The sequence below is a fragment of the Corvus hawaiiensis genome, chromosome 1, assembly GCF_020740725.1.
Source record: "Corvus hawaiiensis isolate bCorHaw1 chromosome 1, bCorHaw1.pri.cur, whole genome shotgun sequence".
Taxonomy (NCBI): Eukaryota; Metazoa; Chordata; class Aves; order Passeriformes; family Corvidae; genus Corvus; species Corvus hawaiiensis.
Genome location: NC_063213.1, coordinates 23,487,675 through 23,515,101, shown reverse-complemented (window position 1 = coordinate 23,515,101; position 27,427 = coordinate 23,487,675). Strand labels below are relative to the sequence as shown.

Sequence of the window (27,427 nt, the reverse complement as noted above, 5' to 3'; positions counted from 1 at the left end):
GGAAGATAGGCAGGAGTTTGTGGGGTGCAGAAAAAGGAGGAAATAAAATAAAGGAGTGAACCATGGCAAAAAGAAAGCAGAGGGAGAGCTGCATAGACACCAGACTTTATAAGGCATCTAATTATTCTGAAATAAGAGCTGTCTATTTTGTGTGTACTGAAAAAGGCAAGGACTGGCTGTTGTAGCACAGCATGTTCCAAAATGGCCAGCCTTCACCTCCAGATACAACCTGTTAGATTGGAGGGGGGAAGAATCACTACACATTTGCAGCTACAGTACCATGTCCTCTCCCAGCAAAAGTGCCACTACTCATCCCAAAAGAGTAGACATTTGGCATAGCAAAATTCAAGTTAACTTACATCTGGCTGAGAAGTCATGGGTCAAGTCTGGGATGGAAAGAATGGCAAGGTCAGAGGGAAGAAAAGGTAGAGGCAAGGACAAAGGAGCATGTGGAATTCTGTCCAAATATAAGCAAGGTCATATGGAACCAAATTCTATAATTTCTTATTCACAACTCCTTAGCTTAGCAACTTAGATTACCTTTTTATTTTTTAAGTGCTCTGTAGACATAAACAGGTCATGATCATTCAATTTAACCATCATATGTTTAATCAATAAAACATGTTAGAACATAAGTTGACTTAAAAAAAAAAAAACAAAAACAAAAAAAACAAACCACATTTAAATGCATGCTGTGGAACCTATAAGCTCTGCTTAGTACTCGGTCCATTAATTTGTGGTTTGTTTTGGGTTTTTTTTAACAAATTATGTTAAAAGTTGCTTGCATATTCTTACTGTGAATAAACAGAAATCTTGACAAACCAGCACTGCCTAAATGAAGAAAGTTTTTTCCTTACCCTCAGATGATGAGGTCCAGTATTATTTCAAATAAACTGCCCTGGTTATCTTAATAATAATCTTCAGTACTACAGTGACACCTCAGCTCTTCTACAACATTCACTTTCATTCCTGTTTGATCAAGTTTTCATGAACTGTTAAAGTGTATTTACTGTGCATTAACCTGAGGGGGGTTTTTTTGGTTTTTTTTTTAATTACCTAGAAGCTAACCAAGTCTCTAGTTTTACAGGTGAGAAGCTGAGTAGACTATGGCACTCATTTACCACTCAGGGCTTCCTGCCCCATTATAGTGCTCTCCCCAGATGTGTGTCTTGTGGCCCTTACTGTCCTGACATCCAGCTGGCCCTTTACCTATGCTCCAACACCGTGTATGTGGAGTCTGGAACTCTGTTTACTCTGTCACTCTAATACTTTCCTTGCACTTAAGCCTGACAACTGAATGAGATTTTTCCTGATACTGGTTGTAAGTCTGTAGAGAACACACAGTCCTGACAGAAGGCTGGCAGTGTTTTACACAGATGAACTTCTAGTTACTCAGCAACCAGCCTTGTCCCTTTTCCACATTTTTTAAATTGGCATTGGATTAATATTTTTTTTGCATGTCTTCTCAACACTAGTCTTTTTTTCAGTATTAACACAGTCCTAGACTTTCTTTAAAACAGCTGAAAGGAGCAGGGTACATTCTACCAGCCAAGAAGCTGATTCCCGGAAGGAGTGGCTTGAGGCACTGAGCAGCTGACATGACAAGCAGGGCTGTGCAGCACTGTCCTGGTCTGCCTTTCTAAAATACAGTTTGCAAGGACATCAGCAGTCCCCACAGACCGCTTTAATATTTTTGGGGTAAGTGGGGTGAAATCCCCTGCTGTCAGCCAACCGTTTGGTTTGCTGCCTCCTCAGTATGGAATTTTACTCCTCAACCAAGGAGAATTCCTAAGACAAATTCTGTTTATTGCACTTGCCTCTGCAGAAGAAAGAGACACAGGGACATGGAGGCTGTTACACTTTCCCCCCCCTCTACTGCGTAAAACACAGATTGGTGAATTCAGGTCATGAGCAAAAAAAAAAAATTAATTTAGGGAGCCACACGTGAGGATATGTACACAATCTTTGGAACATCCTGCTGGACTTGGGAAAGGACTTCCCTGTTTTTCTGCAGAGCTACAAGACCAGCTGACAAATCTAAGGGAACCTGTATAAGAAATCAGCCAAGCTTAAACACCTATTTGATTTACTCAGAAAAAGTGCATTTGTATAAAATAATGAGCTATTCAGTGTCTTCTCATCTTTTGTGAGCTTGTGTAAGGTGTATGCAATAGATATAGCATAAGTTACAATGCCTCAGGTGATTAGAGGCTATTCAAACAATAGTAAATTCAACCGACATATTAAACAAAATTCACAACTGATGATTGAAGGTGCAGTTCTAAAAAAGACTAAATTAAGTTCTGATTTTGGCAGATCATCTCATCACTACAGTTTTACAACTTTAACTCATTTTGTTAAATGAAGTAGTGAACTTCTCTAAAGCGTCTTTGAAGGACTTGATCAAGTAAGCTCCCAGTTCATTGTTTGTCTCCTGAACAGCTGCATCGTAACTCCCAAAGAGTGGTGTTGAAGCCTTCATATCCTCTCTGTTTGCTTGGAGTAAAATGAGGTTAAGCTCCTCTGCTACCCTTTCATATTTTTGGTGATCAAACCTGCAAAGACTGGCATCATCAATGGGGTAGGTGATGCCAATAGGGTAGCAGTCCCTTGGAACTGGGAACTCCACATTTTTCAGCGTTGGCAATTCACAGAGAAATGTGAAAAGGTGTTTAAGTGCTTGGGATGACAGTGGGTTTCCAATGAACTTAAACTCCTGTAGTTTCTGACAAGGGCTTAAACCTAAAATCAACATGTTGACATGAGTGTCTTGGATATTACAGTCCTCCAGGGTAAGACTCCTGAGGACTGAAGAGCAATGGCTGAGGAGCTTAAAGAATGTTGATGGGTAAAGCTCAGGTATATCGTGACCACTCAGGTCCAGGGCTTCCAAGTGATTGGCATGGAAGCTATTGGCTAAATAGGCCATATCAGCATGGTTCAAGGAGCAGTTAGAAACATCCAGCATCTTCAGTGGAGTTTTTAGTGGGCTGCAGAATTAAAGAGGAAAAAAGTTAGGTACAAAATGTTGAAAAGCTACATTTACAAAATTTCATGCATCTAGCCACATTGTGAATGCAGTCATCTACCACATTATTTTTTCTAACCTTTCTTGAGAAACAGAAGCATGTGACAACAATAACAAGTATATTTTCCTCCTGAAAGTAGTACCATTAATTATCTCCTTCTTTACATGACTCCACTGTGCTATTTTAATGGGGTTTAATTTGTTAATATTCTATATATCTATTTTGTAACCAGTTATATGTTGTCAAGTGTCTGCAAGTGACTTGCTGAACTAATAGCAGATCACTACTATCGTAAGAGCATTGGTAGCTGCTTCTTGTAGAAAGCTGCTATAATTCCAGTGATTTAGATAATTTCCATTAAGGAAGGATTAATTCCAATATGAAAGCCAATCAGGATTCTGACAGGATATCTGCTTTTGTTTCTAGTTGGGTTTTTTTCTGTTACATTTTTAAATGCCCAAGAGGTTTACACTTTGTAGTGTTCTGGAGTTGCAAAGAGACCTTCTGATGAAGAAGGTTGGAAGAAGTGTAACTGAGATTATCTGATCTGAAAGATGATCACTTTCATACTTACTACATCTTAGTGAGACTTCCGCCACAGGGCTCAGCTGGATCAAGCTTAGAAAGTTGCAAATCATTTAAATTGCATCAATCAACATAAGCAGTATGCTATTCACAAATTTTAAATAAAATGGCTTCTTGTACAGGAAGAATTTTAGGTGATTTGTCTGGATGAAACTTTTATCTGCCTTTTTACTTCTAGATGCTCTGAAAAGCTTACCATTAACTTATTTCCTGTTCCAATATGAATACTGCTCACTGGTAGTTTGCTAGCTTTTTGCAAATTGCCGATTTTCCACAGGAATTCATAATGAATATTCATGTATCTGCTTAGTTTGCAGTACAGAAAAACATCAGATCTCTCTTGTCTTGAGACAAGAGACACAACAAGCAACTGAAATCAAAGTCTCAAATCAAAATCTACTATTCCCATGCCCTCCTTAAAATACAGTACCTGTGGAAACGTGTATTTACTTACTGTTCTTTAGCGGACAAAAATTCACTATATATTGTAAAAAATACTTGGAATATGACTCAGGATTTGCACCAAAGGCCAATGCAAGCTGATTAATACAGAAGCTCAAATAAAAAAATGTCTGGGTGTACCACTCTCTTACGTGGTAGCTGAAAGTATATTCTCACCAGATGGACTCTGGAAGACTAATCAAAACAGTCAGCTTTTCAAAGTGTATCAGGTATACATTGGCTGCCAATTCTCCCCAACAAATAATCTTTCCCAGTTTCCTGCTGCCCCTTCCCACACACACCCTGAGATACACTCACTTCCCTTACTCTCAGAGATTCCCAGCTTGCTGGTGGCACAAAGTGCTCTTTTTTACAGTGCGAGTGAAAGCAGGATGACCAAATTACCTGAGAAGTTTCTGTATTCTTCCAGTGAGTATAGAAAACGACATACTCAGCTCGGTGAGCTGCGTCATTTCACCCATCTTTTCTCCAATGTTAGAAAGCATCTGTTCATCTGTAGCTGTGAACCTCCGCACATTAAATGTTCGTGCTGGCAAGGTCAAGGACATCAGTAGAGGGAAGTGGATGCTGTTGAAGAGTATTTCCAAGTGTTCCATTTCCAAGTGAACATTATGAACTATTTCCAGTTTGCGCAACAAGGAGGGATCAGTGAGCTTTATGATATAGAAGAATTTCTGCAAGGTCAGGTTGTCAGATCTGAACGCCACACAGCAGATTTTCAGTGGACAACTGCATTTCTTCAACAGGGCCTGCACGACCAGCTCATAGTTACGCTCTGTAACAAACAAGTCAATTAGCACATTGATACTGATTTCAAAGGTACCTGGATTGCACTGTGCTTGTTGCAGGTAAACCAGCAGTTCTGAACAAAGCTTAGAGAGCAGCTGTGTCCTGGCCCACCTGCCCATTGTCTTCTTGCACTTACAGAACTGAACTTCAACATCTTTTATACCCGTCAGGTCGACCACTTTCAACTTTTTCATGTAGGGAGAAGACTGATTCAGCACATAGTCCCTCAGCCCTGTCAGACAGCTTTCCAAGCACACTGAGCATGTTCTATGGCTCAGGTCTTCTTGGTAGTCCAGAGTAGCTCCCAAAAGTTTTCCCATGTTAAAGTCAAAAAGTGGCCAGTTCTCTACCAAGTCGTGAATCACTTCCCCTTGCTCCAGTAAATAGCTGGCTTTAAAAAGAAGAGGAAAAAGATCATGGGCAACAGCACCGAGACTCTTCCTGGCAAACTCTGCATTTGACACGAATGCTTCGGCACTAATGAATCGGAGAGACTTCATTGTTGTCCTGAACTCCTTACTGTCATGGAGAGTGACTTCTATATTTAACTACAGATCCTGGTTGCTTACGATGTTCTATTTTTATCTGCAGCTGCTGTTTGCTGCTAGCGGAAGCCTGGGAAGCCAGAGTGAACAGTCACATGCTGCTTTCTATTTTAGAGCTATACTGTGAGTCTGCGGTAATCATCTGTGAGATCTTTAGTCAGAGAGCTTTTAAGCCCTCATATTTATATCAAAGATAAGTAAATACAGACTGCTCCCCAGCAGGACCAGTAAGACCAGTGCAGTACACACACATGACAATATTGCTATATCTTTTTTATGCCATACAAAAAAAGCACTCAGAGTTCCACTTAAACACATAACATGATCTGTATTACACTTTTCTTTCCATGAAAGATGCTATGCTGGGGATTCACATGCTGATTTCAATGGGGATTATTTCCCAGAGTTAGTATAGAGCTTCTCCTAAAAACTACAGCCATAAAGGAAAGACTGAGGCACTACAGTCATCGGGCTACAACGATGTCCCTCTGTTTTGCCCTTCCTATCAGCAAGGAATAGCTAATACAGTTTCTGCAGTGGAAAAGACAAGAGACTCTAGAAGAGCTCAGAGCCTTGGTCACCAGGACACTTGCTTGTGATAGGAGACTGAAGGTTGATTACAAGACAAGCTGAACAAAACAGAGCACCATTAAAACTCTCTCATAACTTTCCAGGCAAGCATCTTACTGCTCTTGCTTTGAGCAACAGATGGTCTTTTCTACCCTTTCATTTAAGAAATGATGGTTCCATTGTGATACTGAATGGGACAGCATTCAAAATCTACCCAGGCTAGGAGAAAAGCCTCTGTCACCCAGCTATCACAAGAGATGATGTTTCTTTCTTTCAATCTGGTGCTTCCTGCCAGGGGAAGCATTTACGGACACCTCCCTCACCTCTCATGTGTTTTGCTAGGCAGCCAGTGGGATGGAGACTTCCTTCAAGCTGTGCTGACCCTGTTTTTCCAGATAATTCCACATCTGTTTTGCTGTGAAAAATTCACAACACATTTGAAAGATTCAAATTTTTTTTCTTTTCAAGTAAACTCATGGTGGAATATTTGAATATTTTATCAAAAACAAAAGAAAAATCCCAAATATGCTTTAAATTACAGGGAAGAAACATCTTTATTGTGTCATTCTGAGGAAGCTCGCTATTTTTACAGACTTCTGGTTTGTATTGTTTTAATTTTGCCTTGAAATAGATGAATGGTAAAAAACCAAAAAAGGTGAAACAGATAGAACGTGACAAGGTATTAAGTATTTTCCTCTGTTTTTCAACTCCAGTTCATGTATATCAGATGATGATGTAGGTATTACAGTATTTTGTGCAATTTTATAAATGCTGAAACTGACCACATATAACTGATCCCTGTATGACAAGAAAAATGTACAAACTGAAACTTTTGTCAATTTAGTTTTATTGCCTTTAGAAAGAACTAAGCTAGCCATTGAGGCATATACATAGTTTTTTATCAATTTACCTAGTACATGCGGACCTCTTTATCTGCTTAGCTGGTATATTTGGACTAGTGGTCCAAAAGTTCCAAAATAAACTACTCTAGTATTGTCCCAGATTTTTATTAGAATACAGAAAGAGGAATGCTGCCTGGTTGTGTAGGGATGGGGTCAGAAAGGCCAAGGCTTGGCTGGAGCTGAACTTGGCAAGGGTAAGAAAAGTAAGAAGAGCTTCCATAGGTATTTCAGCCAAAAAAGAGAGGTCAAAGAAAGTGTACTCCTCTGATGAACACAGCTGGGAAACTGGTAATAACAGACTAAGAGAAGGCTGAGGTCCAGTTGTTTTGCCTCAGTCCCCACTGACAAATCTCTCTTCTCACACCTTGCAAGGCAGGATTGGGGGAGCAAAGTCCCTCCCACTGTAAAAGAATATTGGGCTTGGGACTACCTGCGGAACCTGAATGTCCATAAAAATCGAACAAATGTCCATAAGAATTGAACATAATGAGATGAATCCCAGAATCCTGTGGGAATTGCCTGATGCAGTTGCCAAGCCACTCTCCATAATACTTGAAAATTCATGCCACTCAGGTGAAGTCCCAGGTGACTGGAAAAGGGGAAACACTGTACCCATCTTTAAAAAGGGTAGAGAAGACAACCCTGGGAACTACTGACCTACCAACCTCAACCTCTGTGCCTGGGAAGATCCTAGAACAGATCCTCCTAAAAGCCATGCTAAGGCATGTGGAGAACAGGGAGCTGATTTGGGACAACCAGCACAGCTTTACCAAGGGCAAGTCCTGCCTGTCCAACCTAGTGGACTTCTGTGATGGAGTGACTACATCAGGGGAAAAGGGAAGGGCTGTGACTGTCATTTGTCAGGATTTCTGTGAGGCCTTTGACCTGGTCCCTGACAAAATTGTTTTCTTTAAATTGGAGAGAGATGGATTTGATGCATGGACTGTTTGGTGGATAAGGAATTGGCTGGACAGCTGTATCCAGAAAGTATCGGTCAGCAGCTGAATGGAGATCAGTGACAAGTGGTGTCCCTCAGGGGTCCTTATGGAGACAAGGACTGTCTCAATCAATGACCCTTAGCAAATCTGCAGATGCCATCAAGCTGAGTGTTACAGTTGACATGTGCAAGGGATGAGATGCCATCCAGGAGGACCTGGAAAAGCTTGGAAGTGGGCTCATGGGAACCTCACGAGCTTTAACAAGATGAAATGTGAGGTGCGGCACCTGGGTTGGGGCAACTCCCTGTATCAACACAGGCTGAGGCATGAGAGGATTGACAGCAGCCCTGAAGGGAAGAACTTGGAGGTCTGCTGGAGATGAGCCAGCAGGGTGCACTCACAGCCCAGAAAGCCAAGTATATCCCAGGTTCTATCAAAAGCAGTGAGACCAGCAGGGCAAGGGAGAAGATTCTCTCCCTCTCCTCTGGTGAGATGCGATCTGGAGTCTAGACTTTCAGTATTTACCTGTCTAGGAGCCCTTACATCCTTGTCCAGGCATTTCTATATGAAAAACTATCCAGCTTCAGCAGTCTGTCTAGCCTTGTTTGGTGGTTTAAATGCAGATGGCAACTAAGTCTGACGTGGCTGCTCTCTCACTACCCCCTCTCCAGGGGGATGGGAAAGATAATTGTAAAACCCATGTGTTGAGATAAGAACAGTTTATTAACTGAAACAGAGTAAAAAGACAAAAAAAAGAAAGAAAAAACACAATACAAATAAAAACCAAAACAAAATAAAAGATAAAACCAAAACCCTTGCCTCACGTAAAGCAACAGAAACTGTCCGCTGCACTCTGTATTTCCATTCTCTGCCGCATCTGCCACTGTCATCTCTGCATCTCGAACCATAAACCTGGGCACAGTTCTTTCCAGGGAAAGCTGGAAGAGAAATAGGCAGCAGCACAAGTAGCTGCAAGTTGAACTTTCTGTTTTCAAGTGCTAATGTGAATCCGCAAACAAGCGAGTGACAGCCACGCTTCCTCTTGCAGCCTGTGCGATGCGCACACCGGCCCGGTGCTCTGCCTTCATTCTTATGCTCTTCGTAGCATGTCGTGCTTTCATTCTGCCGGAGTCAAACCATCGTCTACTTGTCGCACAGAGCACTGTGCCGGCAGCAAAATGCTCCAGCCGACTGCTTCTGCCGAAACATAGCTGGGCTATGCACTTTCCCTCGCAGCGACATACACCAGCACATTGGGTCTTTCTTCTCATCCAAAGGTAAAGGGAAAGATTCTCAGCTATGTCTGGCACAGAGAACAGTTTTAGGTCAACAAGCTCACCCAGAGCTTACTCTCAATGCGTGCAAACCTGTATTTGCACCACATTCCAGTGGCAGCCCTCTTTCCTTTACAGCCTGCACAGCGCCAGCAGATCGCGGTGCTCTCTGCACCTGCCTTCTCACTTCCAAGTACCACCGCGCACATTACAGCCTTGCAGGGAGCGAAGACGCGGATAGGTGTCTCGCACAGAAGAACGTGCCAGGACGAAAAGATGTTCTTCCTTTCTCCTCCTCCTTGCCCGAATGGTGGTGCTGTGTTGAAAATCTTGGCCAGTGAAAAGCTACTCCAGCAAGTGTTTCTCTCCTGACGCATTTCGCTGAGCGAGAGCTACACGGACAGTTTAGACTCTGTGAAACAGTAAGAAAATGCTTGTCCGTCGAGCTGAGGAAAATCCGTGCACAGCACTGCACGCAGCCACAGTCCGGGCAACGAAGAGGTGGAGGTTCAGAGAGCACCGCAGTCTGACTGCGCTGTGCAGGCTGTAAAAGAAAGAGGGCTGCCACTGGAATGTGGTGCAAATACAGGTTTCCCTGCGTCGAGTGTAAGCTCCGGGTGAGCTTGTTGACCTAACACTGTTCTCTGTGCCAGATGTAGCCGAGAATCTTTCCCTTTACATTTGGATGACAAGGAAGACAGAGAATGGAAATATAGAGTGCAGCGGACAGTTTCTGTTGCTTTACGTGTGGCAAAGGTAAAGTGCAGCCCAGCAGTGGCTTTTACTTCTGGAGCCTTTTTCTTTGGTAGCAGCTGCTGCAAGTGGGCAATGGGGCTGCGAGAGTGAATAATGTGACGGCACGTCTATGTGAGAAGGAAGCTCCCCGAGCCGCAGTGTGTTGTGCTCAGTTTCAAGGCTACTTGCAGGAGGGGGGTACTTGAAGAACGCCTTCTTTCTGGACGCGTCCTTCTGGGTGTACTCAAGCTGCATGGACTCTGCAGCATTGAAGATGTAAGAACCTGTTTCTGGCCAGGTTGTGTCCAGGAGTGCAACTGCTGCACCTTACTCTGTGAAGCAGCCAGAGCATTCTCAGCTGAATCTGCTTGTGAAGCAGCTCTTGGCTGGACATTTGAAATTCGGTCCACTGAGTACATGAACCCGGTGCCCAGCTGCTTCGTTCTTTGCCTTCTGTGCTCTGGACAGAACTGAAGCCCAGCAATGGCTTTGAGCTTTGCCGCACTTCAGCGTGATGGAAAGTGCATAGCCCAGGCATGTTTCGGCAGAAGCAGTTGGCTGGAGCATTTCGCTGCCGGCACAGTGCCCTGTGCCAGAAGTAGATGACAGTTCTACTATGGCAGAATGAAAGCGCTACATCGGTACTAAAGAGGCCGAATGAAGGCGCAGAGCACCGGGCTCGTGTCCACAACATAGAATCTGACAAAGGAGCGTAGCTGGCACTCACCTGCCTGCCGAATTCAGGTTAGCGTTGGGAAGGAGGAAGTTCAACAACAGCTACTTACTTGTGCTACTACTTATTCCTCTTCCAACCATCCCTGGAAACACTGGCGCTTACCTTTAGGCTGCGAGATGCAGAAAACACAGTGGTCGATGCCAAGGAGTGGGGAAGTAAGGAGTGCAACGGGGCGTTTAGGTGGCTTTACGTGAGGCAAGGGGATGATGCAGCCCAGCATTGGCTTTTTCTTCTAGTTCTTTTCTTCAGGATAGCAGCTAGCAATGGAGCTGCAAGAGCCAACAGTGGGATGGCACGTCTGTCGGAGAGGAAGCTACAGTGCTGCAGACTGCTGTGCACAGTTTTAATGCTGCTGTAACTACCGGGTACTTTTGGAACATCTTCTGTCCTGACTCTCCCATCTCTGTGAGCTCTAGCTGCTTGAACTTGGCCACACTGAAGGTGTGTGGACGTGATTGCGCTGCGAGTATCAAGTCTTCCAGAGAAGAGGGATAGTCAACAAATGCTTTCTCACCTGGCCCATCTCTGAGTCCAAACTGTCCAGTGGCTGGAAACGCTGTGCTGCAAGGGTGGACTTAGCCACTTTGAGAGAATGTGATGATGCTCTGTATATAGTTGCAAAGGAAAGTGCAGGTCACTGGAATTTTTCGCCTAGTTTACAGACTTTAGAGGGACTATGAAGGCCAACGCCTTGTTCTAGCAGTTGTTCTCTGCATGCAGCTGCTGGATGTTTGGAAGGGGTTTGGGATCCGCAAGAGGTGGAGGGTAGGATGGTACATAGAGCTTGAAGGAAAGTGCGTATCTCCAGGGCCTTTGATGCAGTTCAGTGGGTGCGAGTTACATGCTGAGCATGTTCATGATGGCACAGAAAAGGTACTGAAAGAAAGAGGCCATGCTGGAAGTGCCTTTACTTTTGCCGCTTAGAAACTGCACAGCCAACAATGAAAAGATTCCTCTTGCTTCCCTGCTATGCGCAGGATCACATTCTTTTATGTCTCCAAGAGGCAGGATGCACAGCGGAGCTCTTCCACCAACTGCTCCCACACGATTGGGGCCGCGCCAGCAAAGCGCTTGGCTTTTTCCCCGGCACTGTCAGCGCTCATCGAAACAACCACACAATGGCGCTGAGGACTGGCAAAAGAAGGCCAAGCACCTGGCGCTGCTCGAAACCACCCCAAGGGCAGAGGCAAGTTGCAAACGTCCCTGCACTCAAATCAACGATGTCAGGACAAAAAGATTTCCCTAATCTTCCCCTTCCAAGAGCAGACTCTTCTTTACACCACACTCCAAGAGTCAGACAAACCTCTTTGGCCCAAACAAATCTTTTCCCTCTCGCAGATTCCACCCACCAACTTGAAACCATCTGGCAAAAACAGAGCTCAAAGCAGTGCCAGCTTGAGGAAGCTCTTGCTGTCTACAACTTCAACTGCACCCCTCAAACTAGCAGCACACACGCTGTTCTCAGCACTTTCCTTCTCAGCTCTAGGTACCATCCTAAGCCTTCCCTCTCCCAGAGTCAGGATCCAAAGACAACGGCACCAGGGACTGCTCACACACTAAAGGCACCACGACAAAAGGCTCACGAGCTTGGCCTTTGCATTCCCACTGACAGCTCAACAGCTCTAACCCAGAGCTCTGCCTGTTGGGAAAAGCCTTTAAAATCCCTAAGAGCACCTCATGTGTACATCCAAACCTGCTTTCCTTGCCAAAGAGAGCAACTACAAGCCCATCTCCAAAGAAACGGCATCCCCTCCTCCAAAATACAACACATCCAGGGACTGATCCACCTCCAGTATTGAGTATGTCCAACAATTGCCCCTACACGCCCAGGGGCCAGAAGAGAAATGTCTTGCTGGACTATTCCTCCCCATGGTACCTTAACATCTGCTCCAGCAACACTGGCACTATGTCCTTGCCTTCCCAAGGAAAAGCACTCCGAGTCTCTTGGCCTTGCCTTGCCATCAGTACCTTGTCTAGTTCTTCTTAAGCTACCCTTGCTCTGCTTCCTTTGCCTATGTCTGCCTTGCCTCGCACTACCTACAACTTGCTGGCTTTGCTTTGCCCTGCCTGCCACTCTTTACCTTGCCTTCCATGCAGGCAAGGCGCTGCAAACCAAGTGCAGGCAATTGTGGGCAAGTCAAGGGAGAGGTAGGCAAGGCCAGAGCAGTGAGGGGAAAGCACTGCCCGGGAAGCTGTCTTTTCTACAAGAGGAGTTCGAGATACAGTTAAAAGTCATGTGGCAGAGAAAAAAGGCAATAATTGGTTTACAAGGGATGGCAAACAAGACATTCCAGAACCTTTGGCCCTACCAATATTAAAACAACTCCGTGAAGGGAGTCCTTGCACTTCCTGAGGATTGGCAGAAGCCTTCCTCATGATGTATATTGCTGGGGGTCTTTTTAGACTGGCAAAACGAGCTGTTGAAGGTTGCTTGATCTGTGCTAAAGCAAACAGCCAAGTTACAAAGTAACTTGACAGGGGAGGGAGGCCTTGGGCTGCATGTCCCTTCCAAAGATGCCAGGTGGATTTTCCTGCAATGCCCCAAGTAGGAAGGCTTAATATCTTCCAGTAATTGTATGTGTTGGGGTTTTAGTTTAGTCCTAGGTTTTTTTTCTGTTAAAGGAATTTTTCCCCCCCCATACATGTTGCTAACGTAACAAATAGCTGATCGTTGGATACTTAAGAAAACAAAGAGCTACACACTGGGGGTGGGGTGGGCCTGGCTACTCTTTTGTTTCACCTGGGTGTGGGGTCAGTTCGCTCTCTGCGTCTGAGAGAGAGAGGAATCTGCTTGCTTCGGCTACTTTGCTTTCTGCTGGAAACAACACCGGGATCCCAAAGCCGCCCTCTCTGCCCCACTGGAGGCCAGGCTGTGGCCGCCCTGCCCCGCTGTTGCTTCGAGCTTTCACTGTGTTGTAGCTGTGCTCGCCCTGCCTGCCTAGACCTCCAGGGGGTTCTCCGTTTGGATACATCTCGTCTGGCCTCCGGGATTTGTGCTCATCCCTGCCGCTCCAGCCTGCTGCTCCAGCCTGCCGTTCCAGCCTGCTGTTCCCAAAGCTCCAGCCGGACACCAGGGCCAGCTGTCCAGGGTTTGTGAAGCCCTTGTTCCATCCTTCCCTGGGATCCCAGGCCACTGGTGCCACGTGCTCCCCGAGCTCGCTCCGGAGCGCCCCCTGCAGCCGCGGGGGAACCATCGCACCTGCCCTGCTCACCGGGAGCCGCCAGCGCCCCTGCCGGCTGCGAGCGGAACTGCACCCGAGGGGAAAGGGCCCGACAGCCGAGAAGGCTGGCACTGGGTTTGTGATTGTTTGCTGTTACTGCCATAGTTATTGCTGTTTGTTTGACTGGTTATATAGATATATAATAGTAAAGAACTGTTATTCCTATTTCCCACATCTTTGCCTAAAGGCCCTTGATTTCAAAATTATAATAACTCGGAGGGAAAGGGGTTACATCTGCCACTTCAAGGGAGGCTTCTGCCTTCCTTAGCAGACACCTGTCTTTCAAAACCAAGACAGTATGTCAGCTAGAAAGGTGGCCAGAAGCATTTCCAACTGCTTCAGCAACGACAGGATCAGTTATTAAGGCATTTTTGGAACAAATAATTCCAAGATACAGCGTTGTAGAAGCAATAGACTCAGATAGGGGAACTCATTCTTTTTGAAGGAAACATCCTTCAAGGGGTTTTGGCTTCTTTAGGAATACAGTGGAACCTCCATAGGCTCTGGCACCCCCAGAGCTCAGCTCGGGTAGAAAACAGTGAATAGAGAAATAAACAACTTTTGAAGCTGGTAATAGAAACCAAGATGCCATGGGTAGGGCTTTGGACATTGGCTTTGGCGAGAATGAGGGCCCAACCCAGAAGAGAGATTCAGTTATCTCCCTTTCAGTCGTTGTTATGAATTACCCTGGTAAGTCTCAGCCTAGTGGGGGGGTAGAGGTAAGTGATGTATATTTAAAACCATCTGTGGCCAGGATACTGCTTCTTGTGAAACCCCTTCAACAGGAAGCTCAGCTGGCACAAGCCCTGCCTTTGGACTTTGCTGCTTGTAACATCCAACCAGGAGATTGAGTCCTAGTTAAGGAGTAGAAAGAAGCGCCAGTGGTGGTGAAATGGTGTGGTCCATTCCAAGTGTCACTGACGACAGAAACAGCCATCAAGACAGCTGAGCACTTGGGTCAAGGTCTCTGAAGCCTTGGAGATTTGGACATCTCAGCTGGAGAAGAAGGCTGGGAGGCTGTGACTGACACTCTGCAGGAGTGGGCTGGAGCAGTAGCCAGTGCTTCGACATCGGTGGAAGCCCTGCGTGCCTACCCACAGACCATTTGCTGAAATAGTCCATATGGGCATCCCTCCTCTAGAATCTCCACTCACTGGGGGGCTAATACTTGCTGGATTATTTTATGTTAAGTGGTTTCTGTGTCTTCAATTGCCACAGGTGGTGCAGAAGACAATGGGAAAATTAGACTAGCTAATTAGATCACATTATTAAAATATTTTCCTTAATAGTTCTACTTTTATATGGTCAGCCAAGTTTAGGCCAGGAGCGGGAGAATCAATTTGCAGCCTTAGGAGAAGAAGTAGCAAAAGTTTTTAGCCTTAGCAATTGCTGGCTCTGTGGAGGGCCAGGAGGATCTGAAGAGTGGCTATGGCTGGCTAGCCCAGCTGAACCTAAGTGGTGGGTCAACACCCGACGTGAGGTCCATAATAGGACGGGATTTTGGGCCAAAGAAGGAAGTCCATGGCCACTTCATTCTTCTCCAACAGGCACTTATTGCCTAAACAGGACAGGGCGTGTCTATGTAGGAAAAGGCGTTTGTCAATTGACTTTCCCTCTGGGTTTAAACAATTGGGTTTGGACCCGCAATTGCCCTCCTTACAAGTGTTCCAAATATCAAGACAAATGCAATCAAATACCTGTTCAGCTCACTAACGGTAGCTGGGTAAGGTGTTCTTACCACACTTACCAAAAATATTTGGAAGCCTGTAAAGCAATGGGGAGGGACAAGGGGTTTTTTTGACCACCTATTTTTAAGCTGTCCCCACAAAAATTCCACAAGTAGAAGACATGTTGTTCATGATTATCAGTGGGAATGGCAACACCGGATTGGAACTCAAACCCTTTTAGTGAGTTCTGCTCCAAATCCAACCAAACAGCTTGCAGATGTAAATGTAGATGGGAACCCTGTGTGGGAGCTTGGAAATGCAAATACTGTGACCCTTATGGTGGGGCAACTATTGTTGGAGGACCGTTAGGCCTGGGAATCCTGCTGTATTTTGACCCACCAATTGATGACCAAGGGTAGGAAGGCCCCTTTGCTAATGGAACACGGGCTTTGAAAGGACATTATTGGATTTGTGGCCAACATGCTTAGCTCAGGTTACCTCCAAACTGTTCAGGGATATGGTGTATATATTAGACCATCGTTCTTTTTGCTACTACAAGTTCAGGGAAATCGCTTAGGAATCAAAATCTGTGATGATTTAATTAGAGAAAAGCAGTCAGCTGATGCAGCCCTGGCTGGAGGGAGCACCCAAAAACGGGGAAAAGATGAATGGCCACCAGAACGAGTTACGCAACACGATGGACCAGCCACTTGGAAACCTAAGGAATTAATCCCAGATGCCTGGGAACCCATTTATCATTTGAATGAGATAATTAGGTTACAAGCTGTCTCGGAAATAATAACCCACCAGCCAGCCACAGCTCTTGACCTTCTTGCTGACCAAGCCACTTAAATGAGGAAAGCGGTATTTCAACATTGGATGGTATTAGATTATCTGTTAGCAGAAGAAGGAGGAGTTTGTGGGAAATTAAATGACTCGAGCTGCTGTTTGCAAGCAGATGACAGCGGAAATGTGGTCAAACAAATAACAAAGGAAATAACGTCAGTTCATGGACCTGTCCAAGTGTTGAAAGGATGGTAATGGGACATGTTTTCCTGGTTAACTGGCCAGCTATGGGCTAAATGAATACGATTTCTCCTCTTATATGCTCTTATAGCAACTCTAATCTTTTGACCATGCGTGACACCATGCTGGGTGCAGCTCTTTCAGCAGGTGGTCAAGGGGATGCTGGTAGCAGCCATGCCTACCTGATCCAGAAATGACTACAAAAGGACAGAAAAGGATGTCACTGCAAATAATAGCAAAACCCAAGAAGACTCAAGAAGAAAAAATTAAATCAATCGTAATTAAGGTTTGTAAAGACAAATACAGATCAAATAAAAAGAGGAGGGATTAAAAGGAATGAGGTGGATGAGTCTTTACAAACAGACCGTGTGAATCTGCCTCTGGACAAGGCTAGGAACTTATGGGTAGTGAAGTAACAGAAGAAACTATTAGTTCTCTAGAACTGTTACTAATCAACAGGGACTGTTGATTAATCAAGGCTGTGTTAAATTCCTGAACCTAGAGCAAGGCAACAAAGACTTAATAGAATTCGGAATGGTCTCTTTTTCTTTCTTTTTGATGCCAAAAGGGGGGCGCATATTAGAGGGGGGCATAGAGTAGGCAGTTCCAGAAGTCTGTATCTCCTGAGTACCTCAGCCAGTGGGGAAAAGGAAGAGGGCGTTGTGGCCAGGAACTTGGCATCAAAAGGGGGCTGCATCCCGCAACCGTTTGAGAGACCCCATGGGAAAAGCCCCATGGACTCTCCCTGTAGTCGAAGAATGTTGCAGGACTCCTCTGTCTCCTTTTCGGACATAAACCTCAGGCATCGTGGATTAATTTTCCCTAACGGCAGCGACCTGCCGCGTGGTCTCTGTGCGCCTCCCCAGCCCCCTGGGAGGTGTAAAATAGTTCCCGGCGGCTCCCACTGCACGTTACGGATGGCTGCGCAGCCCCGGGGCTGCCCGCAGTGCTCCCCTGCCCCGCCAGGGCTGCCTGCAGGCTGCGGAGCCACCTTGCCACTGGCGCGGCCAGGGCCGAGGCCCTTCTCAACAGCAAATAGCCCTGGGAGCATGTACTACTCCAAAAGCATACTTTGAATTAGTCCAAATGTTGATAGGTTTTCCTTCAGCTGATACTAAGGCTCCAGTTAGGGCTATTATTTCAGCCTTACGAGCTGATGTCCGCACAGGTAACAGATTTGCTTCAATGACAGCGTCTGTGCTTGTAATTGCATAGCCAGCAACCACTTACCATTCTTGACATAGCTGCTTTCATCAGTGAACCAGTTGTCTGCATTTCCTAGTGGAGAGTCCTTCAAGTCTGGGTGGCTAGAGTAAACTGCCTCCATGGTTTCGATGCGGTCATGATGTACAGGCTCCTCAGCGGCCTTGCCCTGGAGGTAAGCTGCTGGATTGAAGATGTTAGTTACTTGGATACTCACGTCCTCCGATTCTGTTAGGACAGCTTGGTGTTTGAGAAAGCGAGATGGGGTTAACCAGTGATTTCCTTTCTGCGTGAGCACTGCTGACACTGTATGTGAGACAAAAATGGTTAGCTGCTGGCCCATTGTGAACTTGAGGGCTTCCTCTATGTTCAGGGTCCCAGCTGCCACTGCACACAGGCAGGCGGGCTATCTTTGGCTGACCACGTCCAGCTGCTTGGAGAAATAAGCCACTGGCCTTTTGTACGGTCCTAGCTTCTGTGCCAAATGTCCCAACACTGGTCCTTGCCTTTCATGTGAAAACAACAGAAAAGGTTTAATGACATCCAGTATGCCCAATGCCAGAGCTTGCATTAACTCACGTTTCAGAGTTACAAATGCATTATTAGTCTCTGGTGTCCAGCATAGGTGGGTCCCCTCCGTTTCTTTTAGGAGAGTTTCACAATTAGTCCATAGCTGTAGATCCATAACTTACACTGTCTTGTCATTCCCAGAAAAGTTCTTAGTTTTGTTTTTTTTTATTGTAGTTGTCTGGGGCATCTGACAAATTGTCTCTTTCTTGTTATTTTCCAAGGCTCTCTCTCCTCCTGCCAGTTCATATTTCACTTTTTGGAGGACTAGCTGAGCCTTTTCAGGGGAGAGCCTATATCCACTTAGTCCCAGAACATTTAAAAGACTTACAGCTCATTCCTTGCAATCTTCATGGGTTCTTGCTGTTATTAGTAGGTCATCAATGTACTGCAAAAGTGTACCTTCCCAGAGTGGCGGTGTCCAGGCTTCCAGTTCTTTAGCTAATGATCTCCAATTCTTGTGGGGCTATTGTTGGAATCCTTGTGGCAATAGGGTCGATGTAAGCTGGCTTTTTTCCCTGTTTTGGGGTTTTCCCATTCAAAGGCATAAATTTCCTGACTGCTTTCAACTAATGGCAGACAAAAGAAAGCATCTTTTAAATCTAGAACTGAAAACCACACCCAGTCACTTTGTAATTTTGTAAGTAAAGTGCAAGGATTGGCTACTACAGGATGCAGTGTTCTTGATATTGTATTTATCGCTCTCAGGTCTTGAACTAATTGATAATTTGCATTTGGCTTTTGTATTGGTAGAATTGGGGTATTGTAGGGAGACCTATACTCTCTTAACAACTCTTGATCAATAAATTTAGCAATTATTGGTTTTATTTCTACTGGTGCTTCATGCTTTAGAGGATATTGCTTAACTGACTCTGGTTGTGCCCCTTCCAGGCGTTCAATAATCAGTGGGGAAGCCCATTTTGATTTCTTTGGAATTTCAACATCTCCCACTAATGGGATCACTTGACCTGTTATTTCATTACCTATGGGTATTTCTCTTCTTTCAGCCTTGTTTGTTTGTTTGTTTGTTTTTCTAGGCCTGAGATGATTAAGGAATAGGTTTTCCCTTTATCTAATCTTAGTGGTTTAACTTACACTTTCAAGTCTTAGTCAGGTATCTTCGGGGAGGCTTCTTTGGTTGTAGCTTCTTTAGACAGTTTTTGTTACATTAATATTTTTACTCTGCTGGATAATTTTAGACATTATGAAGGATTAGTTTTTAGGATACAAATCAACACACAAAACATTTCCATACAAAATGTTCTCATGCAAACATATCTTTACATCAGGGCTATGCTCTGTTTTCTAGGAGACAGATTATAGCACTGTTGTAATGTAATCTTGACACAAACTAGAAACTGGGGCTTTACTGTTGGTAGGATTAAAAAGAAATTGATTCTCTTTCAAAATTAGTTTCATTAATCCAAGTAGCTTTTTTTTTTTCTTTGAATTTTAGTGACTAAATTGCCTTCATCACATTCTGCACCCTCGTCTGAGATTGCAGAATGTGCTATAAATAGGTGGAGTGAGGCAAAGATAAAATACCTTCTTAAGACATATGGCATGAGATTGAACAGCACTTTAGTTTGAGAGCTGGTAGAAGGCTTTTCTGTATTTTATTCATGTCCTATTTGCAGTCTATGGCTGCAAAAAACCCTCCTGGTTTAGGAGGGGGGATTTAACCATTTCTTATGTAGCATTTGCTTGTGTTTTCTCAAGATTCTTTAATTCACTAAATAGTAAATTTAAAAAATTAGCTGAATTATAATAATTTTGAAGTCTTCTGAGGCAGAACTGGGAAGGTTAGAACATATCTGTATGATTTCAAATATGCATAAATTCTTAAATTACAAACGTTAAGAAACTGACAATGCAAGCACTTTACATTTCATTGGTTTTCATGCAGTTCCATCCCATGTGTTGGTAGGTTCTTAAAAAGTGAAAATTTGGCCCACTAGACCAATTATTAAAAAGTGACAGTGTCCACGTGAATAAATGGTTATCACATTTAGGTGTGATTCTGCTGCTTGCACTTTCTCTGCCCTCAAACTGCTTTCTTTATCGTCAACGCAGGGATGTTTGACATTCTTAGAAAAGAGAAAAGAAACAAATTTCCTCAAAAAAAAAAAAAAGCCAGGTGAAACAAGTTGTTAATTGCATTAATTTATTCAGGTGGAGTTTTAGTTTTTATTCTATGAAGTGCTTGTTGCACCACTTTTGTTGTTTCCCACAGATTTTGAGTGGGATTTCCTCCAGTTGATTGTTCAGCAGAGGGAGTGAGACTGCCTTCAAAAGTTTTGCAAGAGTTGCATCTGTGAATCGGGCACGTGAGTTGCCTTTTTTTTTTTCCCCCAGATTTTCGTAGGCTTCTGTTTTTCACCATGGATCAGTTCACCTTGGATCAGTTTGCTCTTTTTGTTCCAGTGATTTTTTCTTTTGGACGTGTGTCACGATCCGTTAATACAAGTGAGGGTCGTGATGGTTTGTTTACAGATCTCAGAGTGCAAAAGGACACAAGGGATTTCAGTTTTAATCAAAACAGTGCACCTTTTTTAAGTACCCACAACACGGTAATGTGGTAGAGGAGAGAAAGAGAGAGAGAGAGATAAAGAAAAACAAAGTAAAAGAGTAGAGAGGAAGAAAGGGGGGGGGGGGGGTAATAGCTACCAACAGATGAGACAAAGTCCTCGTGGTCTGCTGCCAATAGATTTGTCTTCTTTCCGTGGGGAGATCTCATCTCAGTTATTTCAGAAAGTCCCTTTATAGCCCTTTTTAGAAATGAGGGGCAACTGGCCAAGACCATATCTATGTTTCATAATAACATTGCAAAACTAAAAGCTAGCACTAACTATCACAGGTACATACCAAGCATGCCTTTCTCCTATGCTATCTATGATTTACCAAAATATGAATATCGATCTAATATCGATATCCAACTGAGATGGACAAAAACCCTAACAGTTTAGAGTTAGAAAGTGTATGTTTTATTTTTGCGTGGGATAGCTCCCTAAGTCGCAGGCCCCGATACAAGCAAACATGAGACCTTTTATTTCCACATATTATGAATATCCAAAATACAAAATGCATATTCATAGTGTTGACACCTCCCATTCTCCGCTTCGTATAGAAATGAGCTTACATGTCATTAAGCATGCGTAGTGTGTGATCTGAATTGAGTCGGTGGTCTTGAATTGGGTCAGTGGTCCTAAGGAAGATGAAGTAACTCATCTTCCTCACTTTGACCTTTATGCCTTTCTGAGTTTTAACAATTCTAATTACTTTAGTGACCTCTAAGTTTCTTCTTGCGTGACTTTTGGATGGGCTCCCACAAAGGGAGGAAATTGGTAATTGTCTTTATTCTATACACCAACTTATCAATGTTTCTGCTCATTATTCTAAGCACAGCTAAACAAACATGCAAATGACAGATCATCATTTATTTGGTAATCAGTTACTAACATCTAAAACTCTATTTCAGGTCCAGCTCTCCTAACTGTTTTGATTAACCCTCACTGGGCCCAAGCCTACAGCTGAAATCCCAAGCCTATGACTAAAATCTTTATGTTTCCTCTAAATCTGTTTCATTCCCACCAAGGGAGGAAATTGGTAATTGTCCTTGTTCCCTACACCAACTTATCAATGTTTCTACTCCTCATTCTAAGCACAGCTAAGCAAACATGCAAATGACAGATCATCAGTTATTTGGCAATCAGTTACTAACATCTTTGTAGTGGGAGGGGGGTCCTGGGAGCAGGAGAATCCAGCCAGAGTCATGATATGAACACTGATAAGATTTGAGCATCGTGCTCCAGTTTTATTGTTCCATTACACCAAGTTATACTTTTTCCAAAGTTCACGCCCCTTTTCCATGAGAAAGCCTCTAAGCAGTGGGGGAGCTGACCAGTGTATACCTTTTCCCAAGGCTGTTCAAGGCTGCCGGCTAGCAGGTGCCTAGCAAGCCTATCTTCAGCCTGAGGCCCCGTCAGGGGTACTTCTGCAACAGCCCTGGGATGCCCAAGCTCTCCTGGGGTATCCTATATTCCACAAGGAATTCCTCTACACATCTTAAAACCCATTTCAGGTCCAGCTCTCCTAACTATTTTAATTAACTCTCACTGGGCCCAAGTTCTTCCTATTCCAACTAATCTCAACACAGCTAGCCTATAACTAAAATCTTGATGTTTCTTCTAAATCTATGTTTCATTCCCCACTTCTCTTTTAACAGTGAGTAAATTCTTTTACTCAGTACACAGATTTCCTCTTCATTTATCCAAGCGGCATCGTCAGCCTTTTTCTCATTCAAGACTAAACCATACACTTTGGATAGTGATGTCAAGGCTGCTGTTCTCCACAGCATCTTCCAATACCAAACAAGCATCACCACGGATAAAATCCAACTTGCACTAACTAAAATGAGCAATACAATAATAGGATGAATCAAGGCATTGAGTATACCAGTTGCTGTCGGTGACCATCCGAAAAACACATCCCACCAATGATGAGACAAATGTCAGATTCATTCCTATAGGGACAGGCAAGACTTCTTGGACAGTAATCATGCTTGTCTTTATATACTGATGTGATTCTCCAATTTTCGTAAAATTCCAAATACACAAATTAAGTTGGGTTATCATTTATGATTAAATTGTCTATCGTTATGGTGGGACATGCCATCCTGAGGCAGATGCAACCTCTTCCGTATACACTAGCCACGTTGTTTGGTTAATGGAATGCACCTCAAAGTGGCAAATGCTTTGGTCTGTGTCCAAACAAATGTCTTTACCTAAAATCCTTCCACATATGTACCCTAACTGCTCCCTCATAGAGCAGGGCTCTAGGTTAATGGTTTGCCACTGGCTTTTAATTTCTCGTGCCCACATTCTATATTCAGAGGGGTATAATACAGTTCAATTCATGGTCTTGTTCTTCTGTATCTTCCCAATCTGGTAATATTTTGGACAGTTTCCAATGGTTATCACCCAGGGCTAGCAAGGAGGATTGCAACGGTTACTGCAATTTAATTAAGTCACTCCTTACTGCGGTCAATTTGTTCATCATATGCTTTTGTTGCACACCCCTCTATTTTAAGTCTAAACTTAATTGCTCAAGCATTTGTCACAGCATTCAGGGCCAAATGGATAAGCTTCATGGGCGGATGGTAAGCCTCATGAAACCCATCCTGCACAAATGCATATTTACATCTTCAAACATCCCTTCCTTCCCACAGGCTCGCGTTTGTGACTTTGAGCATTTTGTTCAAAGCCTTCCGAAAGTGAGGATCATATGCCTTCCCCTGGCATGGGTATATTTCAGTTGCGTTAGACTGGAGTAGTACTACTTTAACTCTTGTTACGATTGTAAGAATAATTAGTAAAGTCCCAACTTTCCACATAATGTCCATCATAACTGAATTCATCTGTTGCCTTTTTGGGTCAGCTTCAACTTCAGTTCGTTGTCGCCTGGCGTTACCTCCCAAACACCCTCAGGGGCTTTCTTCACCCGGGAGTGATGAATCCAGGCCTTCTGCTCTTTGATCTTGATTGCAGTGAAGGTGGTGAGGATCACCTGAAACAGTCATTCCCACTGCGGTTCCAGAATCTTCTCTGCAAGAGACTTAACATACACATAATCTCCAGGTTGTACATCATGTACTGGCCCATCTAATTCTCTGCTTTGGGCCCCAGCCACATATTTTTCAATTTCTCTCAGTTGTTTCCTCTATTCGAAGACATAGTGGCTGGAACTCCAAAGCAGGGTATTATTTCTTGCAACAACGCTTTGGTCACCTCTCATGCTTTAGCCATCCTAGTGGGAAAGTTTAGCAGGGGCGGGTCCCAGGTGCAGGGGAATCCAGCCAGAGACACGATATGGACACCGATATGATTTTAGCATTGTGCTCCAGTTTTATTGTTCCATTACACCAAGTTATACTTTGCCAAGTTCACTCCCCATTCCCACGAGAAAGCCTCTATGCAGCGGGGGAGCTGACCAGTGTATACCTTTTCCCAAGGCTGTTCAAGGCTGCTGGCTAGCAGGTGCCTAGCAAGCCTATCTTCAGCCTGAGGCCCCATCAGGGGTACTTCTGCAACAGCCCTGGGATGCCCAAGCTCTCCTGGGGTATCCTATGCCCCCGCTCCACAAGGAATTCCTCTACAGGAAAGGCCTCTGGCCATCCTGAAAAGGTATCTGTTGATACCAATAGGTATCGATACCCCCCTTTTCAGGGTAATTCAATTTGCCACTGTTGCCCAGGTCCACAGCCTTTCCCAATTTGTCCAACTTTAGATTTTGGAATATTCTTAGGATTAGTTCAGAGGCAAAGACCACACTGGCGAGTTACTTGTATCACTGCACCTTGCAATCTCCTAGCCATAATCCTATCTTTCATTTAATTGGACAAAGCATTCATTCCCCAGTGTGTTTTCTCATGTTCTTCTGCACCAGTGACCACAACAAATAAGAAGGTACTATGAGCTTGTTATTCTTAGTTAAAGCCCATCCCTCTGATTATAACTTGCATTTTCCCTTTTTTAATAAGTTTCTTATCTTTCTTGTTGTATTCTGGCCTACCTTCAAGGCAAATCTTTCCATCTGGTATTAATGTTGCTCTACCTTTTCATTGGGTACTTCACCTTTGGCTGCGTCTTTTGCCTCTCTGTCCACCAGCATATTTCCCTCTTCCAATTCAGAACTCACTTTTTGGTGTGCTTTAATGTGCACGATAGCTACCTTCTCAGGTAACTGAACTGTGTCCAATAACTTCAGTATTTCTGGTGCATGCTTGATACTCTTCCCTTGTGAGTTTAACAGTCCTCTCTCCTTCCAAATGGCTCCGTGTGCATGAACCACCCCAAATGAGTCTGTATAAATATTAATCTTCTTTCTTTTTGCCAATTCTAAGGCTTGGGTTAGAGCAATTATTTCAGCCTTTTGTGCAGAGGTGTTTGTTGGCAATGGTCCAGACTCTATTACCTCTCAGCTGCTGGTAACGGCATACCCAGCATGTCTTTTTCCACTGATAACATAACTGCTTCCATCAGTGAACCAGGTCTCAGCGCCCTTGAGAGGGATGTCCTTCAGATCTGGGTGATTGGAGTAAGTGGCCTCGATTGTCTCCAGGCAGTCATGGATCACCGGTTCTCCCTGATTCCCACTGAGGAATGAAGCTGGGTTCACAATGTTAGTCACCACAATTTCAACATCATCTTGTTCTACCAGTATGGCCTGATACTTCAAGAATCTCTGAGGGGAGAGCCAATGTCCCCCTTTGGCCTCCAGGACTGCAGATACTGTATGAGACATTAGCACAGTCATTTTCTGGCCCAGGGTGAATTTGCATGCCTCTTGGATGTTTATTGCCACTGCTGCAACGGCTCTGAGGCACCCTGGCCATCCCTGGGCTGCTGCATCCAGCTGTTTGGAAAGGTAGGCTACTGCCTGCCGATACGGGCCCAAGTCTTGTGCCAGTATTCCCAAGGCAATCCCTTGCTTTTCATGAGAAAACAAAAAGAATGGTTTACTCACGTCTGGAAGTCCCAGGGCTGGAGTTGACATGAAGGCCTTCTTCAGTTGGTCGGAAGCCTGTGTTGCTTCCTTTGTCCACGGCAGGCTCTTGTTTCCTTCTGTAATCAATGTATATAAAGGTTTAGCAAGCGACCCATAATCATTAATCCACAGTCTGCACCACCCTGTCATACCTAGAAAAGTTCTCATCTCTTTTGCTATCTGGGGTTTTGGGATCTGGCATATTGCTTCTTTGCACTCTCATCCAAAGGTTCTTTGTCTGGCACTTATTTCATAGCCCAGGTAAATAACTGTTTGCTTTACCATCTGGGCCCTCTTTTGGGATACTCGATACCCTTGCAAGCCCAAAAAGTTGAAGAGGCTTACCGTCCAGTTCATACATGCCTCTTGGGTCTGGGTGGCTACCAAAAGGTCATCCACGTACTGAAGCAGCTGTCCTTCTCCCAGTGGGGGTTCCCAGGATTCTAGATCCTTTGCAAGCTGTTCTCCAAACATGGTAGGAGAGTTCTTGTACCCTTGGGGTAATACACACCATGTGAGTTGAGTTTTGTGTCCACTCTTGGGGTTCTCCCACTCAAGTGCAAAAATTTTCTGGCTGGCTTCATGGAGAGGGAGACAAAAGAAAGCATCCTTCAAATCTAAAACAGTAAACCAGGCTAGTTCAGGTGTGTCATAGGTTAGCAAGCATAGTCCCGGAAGGGACGTCCTTGCTAAGGGGTGCTTACAGTTTCCTCTGGGAACTGAAAGAACCTATCAGCTGGCCAGTTTGAATATGGACAATTCTCTAAGCCACTTAAAGTTGTGCTCACCTCTGTGATCCACATTTAAGAATAGGCAAACTCCCCCTCCAAGCTCTCTCTCGTTTCCGGCGCTGGGACAGGTGGCTGCAGGGCCCGAGCAGGGCCCAGTGGGCCCGGCCAGGCCCTGCTTGGGCCAGGCCGGGCCGGGCCACAGCCATCCTGAAGCCATGGACCTGTTCCAGCCATGGAACCCCCCCCCCACTGCCTTGCCGTGGGCAGCCGGAGCGGCTCGGCTCTCCCCCCTCTCCACTGCGATAAGAAACATTCAACATTCCAGCTGCAAAGCTGCAAGGCCGAGGTGAGAGTAACCCTTTTATTGCTGTGAAGAGCTGAAACCCTGAGGGAAGAGAGAGAGGAGATGCTTAAAGCTGAAATTCTCTTGTGAAGCTATGATATATCAGAGTATCCTGTTGTAATTTCATGAAGATATGGGGGGTGGAGTGTTCAACTCGTGAGCAAAAGCACCTGCACTGAGATAGGCAGATGCTGACGCAGCTGTAATTTCATGAGAAGTTTGGACAGGGAGAGATGAACCAGATGAGGACTTTTGCTCCAAACGGGAAAGGAGAAAACCTCAGTCCCTAGAGATGGACCAGATGAGGACTTTTGCTCCAAATGGGAAAGGAGAAAACCTCAGTTCCTAGAGATGCTCCCAGAGATAGTCCTAACGATGAAGATGATGAAGACCCTTTGTTCCCAGGGAAGGAGAAGGGCCTCTGTTTTTGTTTCTGAACGGCTCAACCTTAAAATTGTACCCCAAAAAACTTCAAGAGTGGACCCTCGAAAGCAGTTGCGGGAAAAGCTGCAAGTCGGGGGAAAGGACTCACACGCAGGCAGAGAGACTCCTCTTCCTA

At 44.5% G+C, this 27,427-nt stretch overlaps 1 protein-coding gene across 2 annotated transcripts in view; it reads right to left on the bottom strand.

The window, feature by feature from the left end:
- Window positions 1-518: 518 nt before the first annotated feature.
- LRRC14B (leucine rich repeat containing 14B) overlaps window positions 519-27,427 on the bottom strand; it is an 84,017-nt gene continuing 57,108 nt past the window's right edge. Inside the window, exons 2-3 of one of the 2 annotated variants that reach the window (XM_048296441.1) lie at window positions 4,461-4,851; window positions 519-2,990 (exon numbers count right to left, since the gene is read on the bottom strand). In XM_048296441.1, the coding sequence (XP_048152398.1) occupies window positions 2,345-2,990; window positions 4,461-4,851 (1,037 nt within the window). In that variant the 3' untranslated portion in view covers window positions 519-2,344. Of the gene's footprint in view, window positions 2,991-4,460; window positions 5,622-27,427 lie in introns of those variants that run through there. The other variant, XM_048296433.1, reaches the window with a different exon arrangement.